We start from the raw sequence: 16,687 nt of genomic DNA, 5'->3' as shown, positions 1-16,687 counted from the left end.
TCATTCTGAGTTGCATTACACATAAACCAAGGAGCACATATGTTATTATTATGCAGCTGGACTAGAAAACTCTGATACTAATATTAGTGAAAAAAAAAAACAAACAAAAAAAAAACAACCAGGAATATTTTTCTTGCAAATGCGGTTGCATTTATCATGTATTACCAACACTGTACAAAAAAAGAAATCTCACGACTAAAAACCAAATACTTGAGTTTCATGCCAATTACTCCTCTTCTAATCAAAGTTAAACAAAACCGCATCTTCATAACTCGTCTGGCTAAAAAGTAAAAGCCTTCAGAAACCTATAAAAGCAGCTTGCAGTTAATATGGCACACTGTGTCTAGGTCTGTCACACAAAAGAAAGATGACAAGTTCACTGCAATAAAAATTCCATGCTTAGAAGACTAGGGCTGCTACCTATTAGTCTTCATTACTTTGCAGTCTTCTGACAACTGTAGCAGGCTGCTGAGCCCCAAATGGGGGCCATAATGTGATCTGATGATATATGAAGAGCTGCTAAAGGGAGCCTGAACCATCCTAGCCTATACATTTTAACAGTTCCTTTTTACTGAGAGCCCACTTTACCACAAGACTTCAAAAATCTGCTGCCTCAGCTATTGGTGCAGTAAATCTGCCAACTGTGCCTGCAACCACATCATTTTACACTGCCTACAGCAGCCAATATAATGAGTCAATAATAAACCAAGGACCTCATAGGCCATGAATAGCTGGTTTATATTGGCAGATGCAAGCATAGCTAAAACCTCTGACCAAACACAAAGGCCCTTTTAACAGTTTCTGTGCCTCCTCACAGTAATTATCTTAGAGCATATTTAATGTGTTATCTAAAAATAAAGTCACTATTAATTGCTAAAACCAGTGTACCCACCTTTCAGTTGCTGATACAATGCAGCATTTTCAGGCCAAGGCTCTGCGGCTGTGGAAAAAAGATGAATTAACTTCAGCAAGCCAAGCAACAATGTGCTCACAGATGTTAACTGAACATCAACGTTACCTAGAGCAGGAACTCCAATTGCAAAGATGTTCATGTAAGATTTAACCTGCCCTAAAAACCTGCCCACTGTCATCATCTTCTCATTCACTTCTGTCCTGCTCACACAGACACAACCCAGTGCAGAAAACTAAGTCCCAAAATTCCGAGTTTTAAGAAAAGCTAAAATTCAAGCTATGTTACAGAACAGCCTTGTAAGTCTCAAGCAGCTAAAGCTTTTCCCTCTACCATAAAGACACTTCTGGACACCCTCAAGAGCAACTATTTATTAAGCTCCTAGACAAAGAATTCTGGAAAGAATGGAACAAGACATGGAGGAAAGAGTCACAAACCTTCAAGACAAGTATGAAGGAAATGGAAAAAGAGAAAATGGGGAAAAATTGGGGAAATGGAAAAGCTTTCTGCCTTTCAAAGTTGCATCCACAGTGGTCCTATATATTACTGGCAGAGACAGGTGCCTGGGCATTTCGGAAACCTACCCACCAGGATGACTCGAATGGGACAGCCTATTGCTTTAGATTATGTACTAATCAACTGTAAAATGGGGATGTCAATATGCATTAAAAAAACTGCATCATCAGTTGTTCAAAACAGTAACCAGTTGTTAAATAAATAAACAAGACACGGAAATAAGAGACTATCACATCTTGCAGTTGGGAACCGTTGCACTTAATCAACCATACTCCATTTGAATTTATGGGAAGGCAAAAATAATAATAATCATTACTGATTTACAGTTAATGGTAGCACTGAGATAACAGACCAACACATTGTTTGGTTTTCATTACATTTCTTGTTAAGGTCTGATTAAAAATCTATTTTTAAATACCGATTCAAATCTTTTGTTCTACCCAAACTACCTATTTGTAAACAAATCTAATGTTCTAATCACATAAATTGTTTTTTTAAAAGCAATAATTTCTATAAATAACTATGTGTGGTTCAAACAGAAATATGCCACTGGCCTCAGTAAAGTCATTCTTCATGCTTCTGACCTCAGAACTCATAGAAAAAAATGCACAATTTTCTAACTATTATTCTTTTTGTATACTCACGAAGTATTAAAATTCATTGAAGTTGCATAGAACTGCAAAGCTTCTAACACTACACAGTTTTGCAAGGGTCACTGCCTCTAACATTAATGTACAGAGCCTATCAAAGCTACACCAGTATGGGCATGAGAAAGCAACTAATCACATTTAAGTGTCATGAAAAAATGTTTTATGTTTTATTGTAGCAGTTATTGGTTTTACACCCCTCCATTAAAGTTCTGCCCTGGAGTAAAAATTCTTGAGGTGGAAGTACATTTTCTCCTTTAAATAAAGAGAGACTAAGAGAGTGTCTGCAATATTACAGCCTTAACTTTTTAAAATCATTTATCTAACATACATTTCTTCAGATTCACTGAAGTATTCAAAGAGCAAACAGACTGAGAAAATTATGGATGTTATTATTATACTTCAACAAACTTCTCAGCACTGGACTCTGAGTGCCTTACAGAAGTAACAAAGATACTGACCTCGTAAATACTCCAGCCAAACATTGAAAACATCCTTTTTACAAGCCCAAAATGGTATGAGGAACTTCAAACTGCATGGGCCCATTTCTAGTGAAAGTTTTTGCCTGACCCTCTTCAGACTGAAATATAAGATAGATATCTAATTCTTGTATTCCAGCCCAAACGAGAAATGGCCTATTTTTAAACAAGCACATAGCTAAAATATTTTAGGCTCACAAAAGTCAAATTAACTTTTCATTTTCCAGCAAAAGAGATGGGTATATTTCAAGAAATTGAAACACAGTTTTAGCTTGGCATGAAGCTATATGCAGCTGTGGAGATATATATATATATATATATATATATATACACACACACACATATATATATGCACACACACTTCTAAAACACATGCACACATAAATATATATATATACATATACATACATACATATACATATATATATATGTATTTATAAATAAAACAGCCTCTTGGCATACAGAATCCAAAACTACACTTCTGCAGAGGCATGCCATATTCATGCTATAAACTAAAATAAAAGTAGAATATTTTTGTAACTTGTTTGTCCTTATAGGCTCAAATTTGTCTTCTACATTTTATCAATCACAGATTTTCAGGAACTCTATCTGGTGACTCTAATTTCATTAGTCATTGTATGAAGTCTTCATCCCACAGCTTCAGTACAGAAGCAGATGCCCAACTTGAGGGTGGTTTAACATCTTGGCATCCATTCATGTGGTTTAGTTGTGTATTAACATAGGTTTTTTACCAGTTAAATGAAACGAGGACATACACACAGCCACATGGAAACCTCAGACTTCATTATCAGTACACCCTAAACTCTCAATTTTAGCAGTTCTAAGAAAATTAATAGATAATATCTCCTGTACCTTATGGTCTCCTAAGGGAGATCACGGTATTCTAACGGTATTTGCACAAGGTGGACACATGCTCACCATCCTTCAACCAAGGTTCTCAGTTGTCTGTAGACAAACCAGATCAAAGATAATGGATTTTGCTATCACTGTACCAACTAGATTAAAAAAAAAATCAACATCACACTAATATTCACACATTATTACTTTTATCCTAGAAAAAACATTCTGCAGCATGCATTCAGAATTGCATGCAGCAGATTGTCTTCAATCATACCAGAAGTACCCACACAAAGTCTGTGCAATCCTCTGGACATCAAAGAAATAAATATCTACTCATTATCTGTCCCATATATTCCAATTTCTACTCACTCTCAGGATGTTGAGTATTAAATGTTTTTTTTTCTGATGGAGCGAGAAGTCTAAATACACATTGCTACATGAGATGTCCAGTTGATAAGGTACAAGCTAAATTCCAGTATCAGCTCTCAAGCCACTTTTGAATAGTTGTAAGGTGAAAATACGCAGCTAAGACCAGAACCCACGAGGGGAAGAGAAAAAATCACTAATGAGATGTCACATGGCCCCACAAGAGGAGAAAGTGTGTAGCATCTCTAATGTACAGCAATGACTCTTGCCTTATGAATGTAGGTGAAGACATAATTTGTAGAATAATAGGCACTAATATTACACGCTACTTCAGTTCTGTCATATTTCCAATCCATCAAGTTGATTAATGCCATAATAACTCCTCACAAACTTATCATTTGTGCACTAATGAAGTCAAATCCAGTTTATCCTTCGGCAACTATAATCATCTGGTCTGTAGATGTTAATTTCCCTGCAAACCACAGCTACTGTGGCACCAGGTATATAAAGGGAAAATTAACAAATGTGATGTCAATTCTGTTTCAGAAGCTTTCAGAATCACAATTATGTGTCAGATCCTACACAACAGACATTTTTATCATTAGCAGCTCACAGGATGAAATAACTGGAAGTTTGCCTTACAGGAACAGCTTGTCTACATACCTTAAGAATAAGGAACTATTTGGTTCTTCCTTATGCCTCCATAATTAGAGGAATTACTATTGTGTGGTTTTCAATAGGTCTGTCTCTCAGGCTTGCAGTCTTTAGTAAAAGCTGCTTTCCCACCCAACTGAAACTTTTCCCATGCTCAACAAACTCATGTATTTGGTCTCTCATGTGATTTATTTGCTGTTTGTTCAGGACAAGCAAACCTCACACTGTTGTCTTTCCCTTCTTTACCACACTTCTTGTTTTAAAGACAGTTATAGGAAACAACTATCTGTGGAATAAGTCCTCCCTATTAAATTTGTCTGAAATGAACCTTGAGTTCAAAAGCTAATGGAAAGTATGAATTAAATGGAGATGGACACAGAAAGCATTACTGCATAAGCACTGTCAGTAATCCTAAGAACTGAGAATTCGGCAGATGCAGCATCACAATGGGAGAAGTCAAACGGCACGTAGATCACCTACATAAAATATTCTTTGGTTTTGGGGATGACTAAAAATGCATGAAAATTTCACTAATCGCAATGAATTTGTTAGTCAAAGTGTTTTACTTATTAACAGTTTAGCATAGCAAATGCAGATTTCAAAGTGTTGCTGGGGTTCTTAGGTGTCAAATTAAGACTTTTAGAAGAAAATTCTGTGAACTGATGTGCTGTATGTTCCCAGCAGAGTCTTATTACTCAGGTTTCTAACTATCTAGCAAGACAGACTCCTGGACTCCTCACCTGTCATGTCAAGAGAACAACTTAGAAAATACATCATTTCTGATCTTTAAAAAAAAGTTCCAAAACACAGAATGAGTCACGAGTCACTAAAAATGTACTGCATTAAGGTGCATTTTTCAGATTTTGTGGTGAAATGTTTCACTTGAACAACATTAAGGCCAGAGACAAATATTCAAAGAGCATTTTGATTTCAACGTTTCCAGATGTTTCAGATTGTTATTTCAATAACGAGACTTTAACCACCCAAATACTTCTGGGACAGCAAAAGAGAAGAATGCACATATGCTGTAAGAAGAAATACTTAACAATACTGAACCATTCTATCATCAGCGGATCAGCAGCTTCACCTGAGATCCATGTACATCTCAGCTCCAACTAATGCTCTCAAAACAGGGCATACTTCATTTGCATAGACATTAATTTTAATTCAAAAATGAAAGGCTGCAACAGCATTCTCCCAGTGAAGTCAGTGCAAGAGGAAGCACTACATTCCCAAGACACGCTGCAGTGCCTCATTCCCACCAATTCACTGTCCAGGCTCTTCAGCATCTCTCTCTGAGTGTGCAAAACTCAGTTTCAACTCCTATACTCTGATTTACTGGGAAAATATTCATCCTGTGTCAGTGCTGAATGGATGCGGGAAACAAGCATTTTCATCCACCTTCCCCAGACAGCTTTACAATGATGAAAGAGAGGTAATGAATAAATGGTTTACAGTTATGCCTTTAATTCTGTTACTTAAAAAGTAAGACTGACTGAGAAAATGAAAAGGCATTAAATGCTTTCTATGTTAAATTGTGGGATATTCTAAATAACAGCTTAGCTGTTTCAGCAGTCTAGCATGAACAGGCAGTTTCAAGCAGCAGGGTATGCAGCATGGCTTGCCCTGCAAGTCTGACACTCTTTTAGCAAACTCACTGTCAAACTGCAGTATTCTTGAATATCAGCCACAGACAAATGCCAAAATCTCTAAACCCAGGCATCAAGATGCTCCCTTCTGTACAACACACAAAGTTATCAACAGGTTAAAAGTAAGGAACAAAGAGGTTAAAAGCAGGAAAACTCTCATCTTGAAATCAGGTTGTTCCCAGCTTTTTGCACTGTAACAGAATTTCAGTGGGTCAAAAACATTTTTGGGAAGCAAAGCAGACAAAAACAATTTTCTGTTATAAACCTAGCCTAATGCCTCATAAGAATCAAGGATAAAGAATTAACACTGAATGTTAGTATTTTGTTATGTCCCAAGTACTTAAACTATACAGTGAGAAGTAAATCAAGACAATCTCTGACCCCAATCTATAAACTAAGAATTATTGAATTCTCAGTATGACAGCAATTTACCCTTTGATATCCTCTTCCTGCTTTTATAAATGAAGTGCTCAGTCAATTAACAATCTCTTCCCTGCAGTTCTGTGTACTGTTGTACAGGTGAGGCTAGGACCTGGTCCAGGAATATCTGATGTTCTCAGATAAAGCAATTTCCTGAAATGCTAAGAACTAGTTAAGGGATCATATAGAAATAAATTCTAGTCCTTCCCCAAAGACACTACATTTGCATGGACCAGTTTCCTTTCCATTCTGTTTTTCTTAAACACTTTGATATTAAACTTGTATAAAAAGAAGGAAAGCTAAAACATCTGTAGTCACCAGTTTGGTTCATATGGCATTAAATGCCTGTTAAAAGTAGCCAAGAGGCAAGATATTCTCTACTGAAAACAACAACAACAAAAAACTTGACATTAATTTGAATCACTATTGCAATATTACAGATGGAGATACTAACTTACACATCATTCCCACAGTTTCCTTCAGCCTCTCCCTAGGTACAAATTTGATTAAATTATAATGAGATACCTCAAACTGTTTTCTCACCAGAGTAACCAGCCAGTAAAAAGAGATACAGTCTTACATCTGGGCAACGTCCACATCCAACAATATTACTCACAAGTCTCCAAACACTATGCCACAAAGATCATAACATGCAGCAGGAAAGCAGTTATCCTTTTTGGTTTCCCAAGACCAGTGCTATAGGGGGATCTGCTGCTCACTGTGTTCTAGATGTAGTAACCCAAAGAAAATCACAAAGCTATCCCACAGACTGCAGAAAGATTATTAGCTGCCTGATGATAAGATGCACCAAAACCATTCAGATGATCACTCCTCTTTTCATAATACAAATCAGTCACATTCTCAAGTAGCAACACATTGTTTAAAAATAAAATGCCAGGAATTAATGTGTTTCTATGTCCTTATTACAGGAAGTAACAGAGAGATATATTTTGATTAATACAGCAAAGCTGCAGCCACTTTGGAACCAAAGCAGTTAAAAATATACATCTCATACATTAACGGTGATCAATAAAGGAAGTACAAGAAAGTTGTGAATTAGCTGCTATAAGACCCACCAGCTCAACCCACCCACACTGAGTATAGATCAATATCATGTAATTGGCCTGAATCTGTAAACTAGTAAGGACCAAGAAAATTGAAAGCATCAGCAACTCACTGCCTCTGCGGACAAAGGACCAAAAAGTGTTTTACACAGCCCTGCCAAATGAAAACTAACTTTCACCCAAGTTAAGCAGTATGCATTAAATCATGTATCAAATAATTATATCATCTGCTTAAATCCATCCCATGCCTCCTTTGTAGAGATATTACAATTCAGATAAGACATGACCATTCAGTAACTATTAATCAAGCAGATTGTCAACATAAAGACTCAATCTTAGCAGCAATTCTCAAACTTCACTTTCTGTGGCTGCACCACCGTGAGTCTGCACATATGAGATGTGATATCACTGCAGCAGCCATTTAGCATGACACAATCTGTTGCATTACCCTCCAAGCAAGCTATTAATTGCATGTATTTAAGTATTAATCCAATTCTGTCACTGTCTTTGAGTTGACTTTCCAGAGCGGACATGCCTGCAGTTCAGTCCTCCAGGGTGCTCAGTGTTCTCACTGCTAGGGGAAGCCACAGGAGGGAGATGATGTGTTAAAGCATCCATGTGTATGTAGCAACTATATTGATTTCTTCATAAGTAAAGATCAGAATTTTAAAGTGATCATAGAATGATCGATACATAGAATCATAGAGTGTTTTGGGTTGGATGGGACCTTGAAGATAATCTAGTCCCAACCCCCACAACTCTCACTAGAACAGGTTGTTCAGAGCCCCATCCAACCTGGCGTTGAACACTTCCAGGAATGAGGCAATAACAACCTCCCTGGGCAACCTTTTCCACTGTCCTCAAGCTAAAGAATCTGTGCCTAAGGTCTAGCTTAAAACTACTCTCTAGAATACTAGAAGAAATAATACTAATAAAAAATTCAGGACCTGGTGTGGACTTTCTCACTGTCCTCCTCATGGTTTGCATGCACCTCCAGAATTTCTCCCACTTTCAAAAGAGAAAGATGGAAATCCCCAGCAGAACAGCAGCATGCAATGCCTGTTCAACTATGAAAAGGAAGCAGCTCATATGCTCCAAACCTCCAGGAAGAGACCAGGTTAGTGCCTGGGTACAGTCACAGAACAGAGCAACCAAGGACCACAGAGAAAAACAGAACGAGAAATAAAAATCTGATTCCTTCCCAAAGTCATTCTCCCATGACCTCTCGTGAGCTGAACAGTTAAGGCTCCTAGGCAGCACTCATAGCCCAGTCTTTCTATAACTGACGAAAGATCACTTGCAAATCAAACTGGGCCATATCAAAATACACGTTATTTTTTGTTTACTAATTTTCTTACCGTATTTTTCTAGAGCAATCTCATTTCCAGCTTGAGAAAAGAGGGTACTAGTTTATCAGCAAACATAACAATAAAATTATTTTCTGAGACTGCTTAGTCCTAATGGAGCCAGAAACAATTATAGAAGGATTCTCTACTAACTTCTGTAATTACATTGCTTCAAGAAATAACAATCTCAAAATCAAATATCTGCTGCACCATAGGAACTGTGAAAGGAACCAGATTTTCCGCATCCTAAAAAAAACTAAGATAGTCAATTCACTGAAAAGATTGGTTCAAGTCAAATAATAAAATGTATGTCTGAGCACAAATTGGCAAGAGTACTGTAAGAAAGTGCATGAGAGTTAAAGAGATTCCTTTTAGTCTGATTCCCCCCAAAAAAAAACCCAAAACAAACAAAAACAAAAACCCTCACATGTAAAAGAACATTGTAAAATCACACTGCCCAAAAAATCTGGTATTGTCAAATCACCTCTTTTTGACTACAAGCACCTCTGCAGCAGGCTTAAACAACCTGTGCTGCAGACAACCTATTACTAAGCAAGGATAACTTTTTTTTTCACATTTACCTTTGCATACTTTGGTGCACAGAGTGCATACTCATTTTTAATTTTATGTCTTATGTGCAGGAAAAACTTAGGTGGTCATGTTTCACTCCCTACATATTAGTTTCACTCCCTATGTATTAGTTTTCAGCCAAAGAGCAGCTTGTCTCAATATTTAAAACATGCACATAAAAAATGTATTATTACTCTGGCATATCACATTGGAGGTAGACTTACTAAGATTGTAAAATATCTAAAGGCAGAAGGGCATCTGTTTTTCAAACTTCATTCATTTCCCTTGGTATTAAAACTAGCCTAAGATCCTTGGACAAAACTCAACGGCAATAAACAGAAGCAATTTTCCAGAGATCAAAGGACAAACAAGGATATCATTTTCTCTCTTTTTGATCACTGATCTAAAACTAATGTCTTTGGAGGGTGGGGGGAAAGTAAAGCATATTGAGTAACTTAATGATCAATTAAAAATCTTTTCAACAATCTTTTATAGATGATTTGAGCAGTCAGCTTCTCAAAACTATTAGAGTTAGAAAGATTAATGTTCTGGACCACTTGAAAGCTGGCACTCTAATTCTTCTTACAGTATAAACACTCATTTCCTATCCTGTTAATATGTGATTGATGCTGAGCTGCTCTAAATAAATTCTCTACCATATTATCCAATTAATATTTTCTACAGCTCAGAAACAGATGATTTAAAACATGACATAACATGCCTGCAATTTATGAAGCTATGAAAATATTTGTTTATTATTCCCTGAGATACAGCATCAATCTCTTAATATTTCTGAAAAAAAATGAACAGCTGAATGGCACTAAAGCTGAAGTCTTACTCCACGTAAGTGATTTGGTTTTGTATTTAATCATTACTGCATTACAAGAGCAGGCTATGCTCAGCATGCTCAGGTGAATGCATGCACTGAAAAGGTGCTGAGCTGCTGCAGCAGTGCAAATGGGCTGAGCAACTGATGGTCACGGCCAAGGATCTTCTGGAAGTCCAGGGTCAGCTGGAGAAGGTTGATCATGGCCACCTCCAGTTGGGCGCTGAGCACCTCCAACGATGGAGATCACAACTGCTCTGAGAAACCTGATCCAATGTTAAAGCACCCTTAGAGTAAAATAAGTTTTTCTAATGTTCAGATGGTATCTTCTGTGCCTCGATTAGTGCCAGGAGAGTGGAAAGGCGTGTCAGAGGTGAATGCATAAGGTGCAGGAAACGTGAAGATAGGTTGTAATTTAAAAAAAAAATAAATCTGATACATACACAAGCAAGTCAGTGTGGAAAGAAAGTTATGATCCTCTTCTCCATTAAAACCCTTCCCTCAGCTTTTAAAATATTTCTAGAAAACTATGCTGGGATGATTGTCTTTTAATCACCTGCATGCAAAGGCCTATGCATTATAGCTGTTACATGCTGGAGCAGATGCACTTCATTGCAGCTGACACAAAGCAACCATCATGAACCTTCATGAACAGAACCCTCAGTGACAGGCCAATCAAACCTCATTTTTATGGACATGGAAAAAATTCTCAATTGTTCTTACATTTCCATCCATACATAACAGAATGGCAGTATTCACAAACTTGGAGATAAAATGCTTTTAAAACAAACATCATAGTTAAGTGGTATTTTTTCCTTGCAAATGCACAGTTTTTCTTCCTCACAAATATTCTTATACCTGTGGGACATTTGTATCTTCTTAAAATCATAGAATAATTAAGGTTGGAAAAGATCTATAAGATCATCATTCCCAACCATCAACCCAACACCACCAGTCAACTAAAACATGTCCTCAGGTGCTATGTCCACGCCAGTCCACACCTCCAAGGATGGTGACTCCACTACATCCCTGGGCAGCCTGCCCCAATGCCTGAGCACTCTTTCCAAAAAAAAAAAAAAATTCTAATATCCAATCTGAACCTCCCCTGAGGCAGGGATCAATGAAGGAACATATAGAAGAGCCAAAAGGTCTCCTCCAACCCTGATGGAGTAGCAGTATTAAACACCAGCCAGGCAGGCTGGCAGCAAAGTCTTGTGGCCTTTTTTTTTTTAATTGGTTGTAAACAGAAGTGCTGAGGTACTAACAGGCTGACTCCTGTTCTTACCTCTGCTGTCAGAGTGGTTCCAAAGAATGTTTATCAATATGATGATAGGCACTTTATATGTATAAATATATATATATAAATATATAGGCAGCGATCAGTGAAGGAACATACAGAAGAGCCAGAAGGTCAGTTCATGGCTCCAGGACTGGTGCTGTCAACAGGGCTTTGGGTTCTATGATCACAACTTGGTATACAAGGCACCAGAGCCACAAGCAAACAATGGGATGCATTTGTCCCAGAGGGGGAAAAGGATTCTGGGGTAGGAGTTGGCAGGGCTCATTGACTGGGCTTTAAACAAGATTTGAAGGGGTTAATAATTTCATGCTTGCCTGCAACAAGAAGTGGGGCAGCACACCAGGGGCAGAGGGATGGAGTGCTAGTAAGGGCTCTCAATTGAATTTAAGATCCTCAGGGCATCTAGGAAGATGAATTCCAAGCTTACAACCCTGGACTTCAGGAGTGCAGGCTTTGATCACTGCAGGGATCTGCTGGCCAGAGTACCAGAGGATGAAGCCCTAGAGGCAAAAGGGGCCCAGGACAGCTGGTCACTATTCAAGGATCACCTTCTGTGTCCAGGAGCAAAGAATACGGACAAAGAGGAAGGCAGGAAAAAATGTTAGGAGACCTGCCTGGATGAACAAGGAGCTCCTGGATACCCTATCACAGGAAAAGAAATTTTACAAGGAATGGAAGAAAGGACAGATAGAATTGGAGGAATATAAGGAAGCTGTCTGATCAGCAAGAGACCTGGTTAGAAAAGCTCAGTTACAACTAAATCTAGCAGGAAGATCAAGGAGAACAGCAAAACTCTCTACAGGTATATTAATGGAAAAAAAAAAAGACTAGGGAAGGTGGGGGCCCCTCAGAAAGGAAACAGGAGAACTAATGACAAGGGATTTGGAGAAGGATGAGGTTCTCAATAACTTCTTTACCTCAGTCTTCACTGCCAAGGGCTCCAGCCACACTCCTGAAGTCACAGAAGACAACAGCAAGGGTTGGAAGGAAGAACAGACCATTGTAAGTCAATGGATTCTAACTAGAGGAGGGTAGATTTAGATGAGAAGTTAGGAAGAAGCTCTTCACCATGAGGGTGGTGAGACACTGGAACAGGTTGCCCAGAGAGGTGGTAGAAGCCCCATCCCTGGAAGTTTTTAAGGCCAGGCTGGACAGGGCTCTCAGCAACCTGATCTAGTGGGGGGTCGGAACTAGACGATCTTAAAGGTCCCTTCCATACCTGAAAATTCTATGATTCTGTGATTTGCCACCATCCTATCTCCAGTCACTTATGTGACAGAAAAGACCAACACTCACTTCACTACAACCACCCATCACATAGTTATAGAGAGCAAGAAGGTCTCCCCTCAGTCTCCTCTAGACTAAACAATCCCAATTCCCTCAGCCACTCCTCATAAGACTTGTGCTCCAGACTGCTCAAGAGCATCTCTGCTTTTCTCTGGAAAATGGACATTTCTTCAGCTGGACATGATCCAGCAACTCAGTGTCCTTCTTGTGGTGAGGAGCCTTAAACTAGTCACAGTATTCAAAGTGTGGCCTAAACCAGCATCAAGTACAGGGGAGCAATCATCTCCCTATTCCTGCTGGTCACACTATTTCTGATGCAGGCCAGGATACTGTTGGCCACCTTGGCCAGCTGGGCACACCACTGGCTCATGTTCAGCCATCTCTCAGCCAGCACCCCCAGGTCCTTCTCTGCCAGGCAGCTGTCCAGTCACTCTTCCCCAAGCCTGTAGCATTGCCTGGGGTTGTTGTGAACAAAAACAAAACACACAACCCAACATTTGGCCTGGTTGAACCTCATATGGTTGACCTTGGCCCATCAATCCAGTCTGTCCAGGTCCCACTGTAGAGCCTTCCTACTCGCAGGCGGATCAACACTCCTGCCCAACTTGGTATCCTCCGCAAACTTACTGGAGGTGCACTCAACCCCTTCACCCAAATCATTGATAAAGATATTAAACAAGACTGGTCTCAAAACTGTGCCCTGGGGAACACCACTTGTGACCACTTGCCAGCTGGATTTGACTCCATTCACAGCTCTCTGGGCTTGGACATCCCGTTTTCAGACCAGCAGAATGGTACCATAACAAAATATTCTCTGTGTCTGAGCAACATTTATGGAAATCTAGACATGCAGTGGGTATTGGCCAAGATCTTGGATAATTTTTTTTTCCCTAGAAAATTCCTCCAGATGAACAAATTCTAGTGCTTTTGTCATTATTAATTTTGGGCTGGGGCTGGTGGATAATACAGCAGAGATAGAAGGCCAAGACCCACTGGCAATGGTATTTTTTTTATTTTCAAGGCAGGTAACTACTTTTGACACTGATCCACTTTTGTGAAAGCACAGGGAATGCCATAATTTTATTCTAAAGAATGATTCAGCTGACAGGTCTGCAATAAGGATTTGTACTGTACTCTGAGTCACAGTAAGTAGCTGTGTATCCAGCAGAAGTACAAGATTAGTGAAATAAGCACCAAGCATTCCTGCTCTACAAAAATAGCAGAACATTGCCAGTAATTTTCTACTAGACACCTACATATTACTTTACCCATAAAAATAAAATGAGCATCACTTAACCTGTGACTGACAGGTAAAAGATGAGGTGCTACTGTTTTAAGTTTATTAAATTGTAGGATGGTCCAGAAGTACGCGAGCTGCTCTGATGCCCTCAAAGTACCACCTTAATAGTGCAATTGTTAAGTCATAAGTCTGAGACTAGAATAAGCAGCATGCAACTACCCCAAAGGGTAGGCAAGAATGCTTCAGCAAGGACAGAAAAAGCCAGTTGCTGCAGAACTTTATGTTCCAGATTTTCAAATATACATTTTCCTGACACTATATTAATTTGGATTTGTCATTGCTGTATTCCACAACTATGAGCTTGTTGAGCATTAAGCTGTTGTGCAAAAAAATGCACTTTCAATAAGAAAGCAATGAGAAACCTACATAGTTTTGAGTTTGTATCTGTAATTCTGTAAAAAAGTAAATACCAGCAAGCTGTCACTCTAGAATATTCATATAGGTAACAGAGCAGAGGAACCAAGCAGAATCAATACCTACTCATATACATCATTTTCCTTGTGTTTCACAATAAAAAACACTGAAGAGATCATAAATGCTAGTAAATGGTATTAATGGTTATGACCGTATTCTCCACATCCTAAGGATGTAGGGCTCTAGCCCTTAGAATGTAAGCATGGCTTGTGCTAACACCTTGAATTAATGAATGCCAAACCAAGAGGCCGGTACAACTTTCAAGCTTGTCTATGGGTACTTCTTCAAACCCAGAGGCAAGATTCACCAGCATCACTGTACCCACTGGTCTGGAACAAGTCTGCTCTGGAAACTGTTCATTCACAATAATAAATCTAACATGGACTCTTACACTGGGGCCTTTCCTGAGTATGAGACACAGCTCCCAGGACACTGCCTTCCTCCACAACAGGTCAGAAGCAATTGAAATGCCATTTCCTTGCAATGTTGTTTTCTTTTGTTTTAATTTGTGTAGCTGCAAGATATTGGGATCAAATGAAAACGAGGAGAAACTGGCCACTGAACTGATTTCAGTATGCAACATACTAAATGTATTTTAACTTCCTATCCAGAAATTATCTGAGGTGCATGGTCAGCATTTTTTCCCTTCAAAGTAAAGTAACATCGTTTTTGTGTTAAGTAACTCCACAGGGATACACATTTCAGTTTTCTGATGTGCAGTTTACATGACCCAGCTGAAGCAGATCACGAGAGCACTAGCAAATAGCAAAGGTCCTCTGACATTTCTCAGCTTTGCAGGAGCAATACAGGGAACCCAAGAGGTGCCTGTGGGGCACAGGAGAGGATGGCACCACACTGAGCTCTCCCCACAGAGGAGGACTCCACTCCAGCTGCTGAAATTATAAATATGATGAGGGGTTTTGGGCCACCGAAGAAAAATAAATGGCTTTAAAGACAGAGAAGTTACTAAATCCAAGTCAAAATGGTCCCTAGTTTAGTTGGAAGCTAGGGGCCCCTCAAAGAAGGGTACCTGGTGAGCCTGCCCGCTGTGCTGCGGGGCTGTGCGGGGTGACCTGCCTTCACCTCCGAGTGACAGGAGGGCGACGCGAAGGGAAGGGCGTTCAGGGCCGAGCTCTGTACGGCCCCTCCGGCCCTCCACATCACTCCCCGAGGCACGCGTGGCCGGCTCGCTCCCTTGGCGCCCCAATCCCGTCCCGAGGGGTCACCCAGAGGCCCGAGGACGCGGGGTTCGGCTCCGCACCCCAGCGGGGCGGCTCCTGCTCCCATCGCCCTCAGGCCTCGACCCGGAGGGGAGCGCCTGACACCGAGCGCAGCCTGGCGCAGCCCGACGCGTCCCGCCCGCCCGCGTCTCTCTAGGCCGTCACCCGCCCCTCACCGGCCAGCTGAGTCACAAAGGCCTCCGCCACCAGCGACATGTCGCGAGGAAGGGCGACAAGCCCAGGTCAGGCACAGGAACTGAAAGCTACGGGGGCACCGACTGCATCCGGGGCCCGCCCCGCCCCCACAGCCCGGGGCGGGGCCTCCCCGGTGCCGGGGCAGCTGCCGGGGAGTCCGTCCGTCCCAGCGAGTGTGCACTTGGGGCGGTGAACAGAGTAGAGGAGCTTTGAAACGGCAGTAAACATTGGCCAGTATCGCGATAGATGACTGTGTTTATCGTGGGGTGGAGGGGTGGCTGCTGGCAGGGCGCCAGCAGGCGAGCGGTGCTCGGGGCGCCGTGGCGTTTGTCAGAGCCCGCAGCAGACGCCAGACACCGCAGCGGGTGGAAACCCGGGATGGAAAACCGGGATGGTAACCCGGGATGGGAACCCGGGATGGGAACCCGGGGTGGGAACCCGGGGTGGGAACCCTGCTGGCGCTGCAGCCTCATCCTGGTAGGAGAATGGGAGCAGCCGGTAGGGAAGGATAACCGCAGGATAGCTCCTGCAGCTCTCGCTTGGTGGGACGGGCCGTGTGAGCAGCTTCGGCCGTGGTTCTGCAGAGAGGAGTCGGGGACAAGGCTGCGCTGGACCCGTAGAGAAACATTAAAAACCCTTTAAAAATACCGTGTTTGAGGCAAA

The 16,687-nt window shown here is 40.8% G+C and overlaps 1 protein-coding gene across 2 annotated transcripts in view; it reads right to left on the bottom strand.

The window, feature by feature from the left end:
* Positions 1 to 16,146, bottom strand: part of MTX2 (metaxin 2) — a 36,181-nt gene extending 20,035 nt beyond the window's left edge. Inside the window, exons 1-2 of one of the 2 annotated variants that reach the window (XM_030454584.1) lie at positions 16,006 to 16,146; positions 893 to 940 (exon numbers count right to left, since the gene is read on the bottom strand). In XM_030454584.1, coding sequence (XP_030310444.1) covers positions 893 to 940; positions 16,006 to 16,045 — 88 coding nt within the window. In that variant the 5' untranslated portion in view covers positions 16,046 to 16,146. The remainder of the gene's footprint in view (positions 1 to 892; positions 941 to 16,005) is intronic. The other variant, XM_030454585.1, reaches the window with a different exon arrangement.
* Positions 16,147 to 16,687: the final 541 nt, after the last annotated feature.

The sequence above is a fragment of the Calypte anna genome, chromosome 7 (assembly GCF_003957555.1).
Source record: "Calypte anna isolate BGI_N300 chromosome 7, bCalAnn1_v1.p, whole genome shotgun sequence".
NCBI classification, from domain to species: Eukaryota; Metazoa; Chordata; class Aves; order Apodiformes; family Trochilidae; genus Calypte; species Calypte anna.
This window is presented reverse-complemented; position numbering and strand designations above follow the sequence as displayed.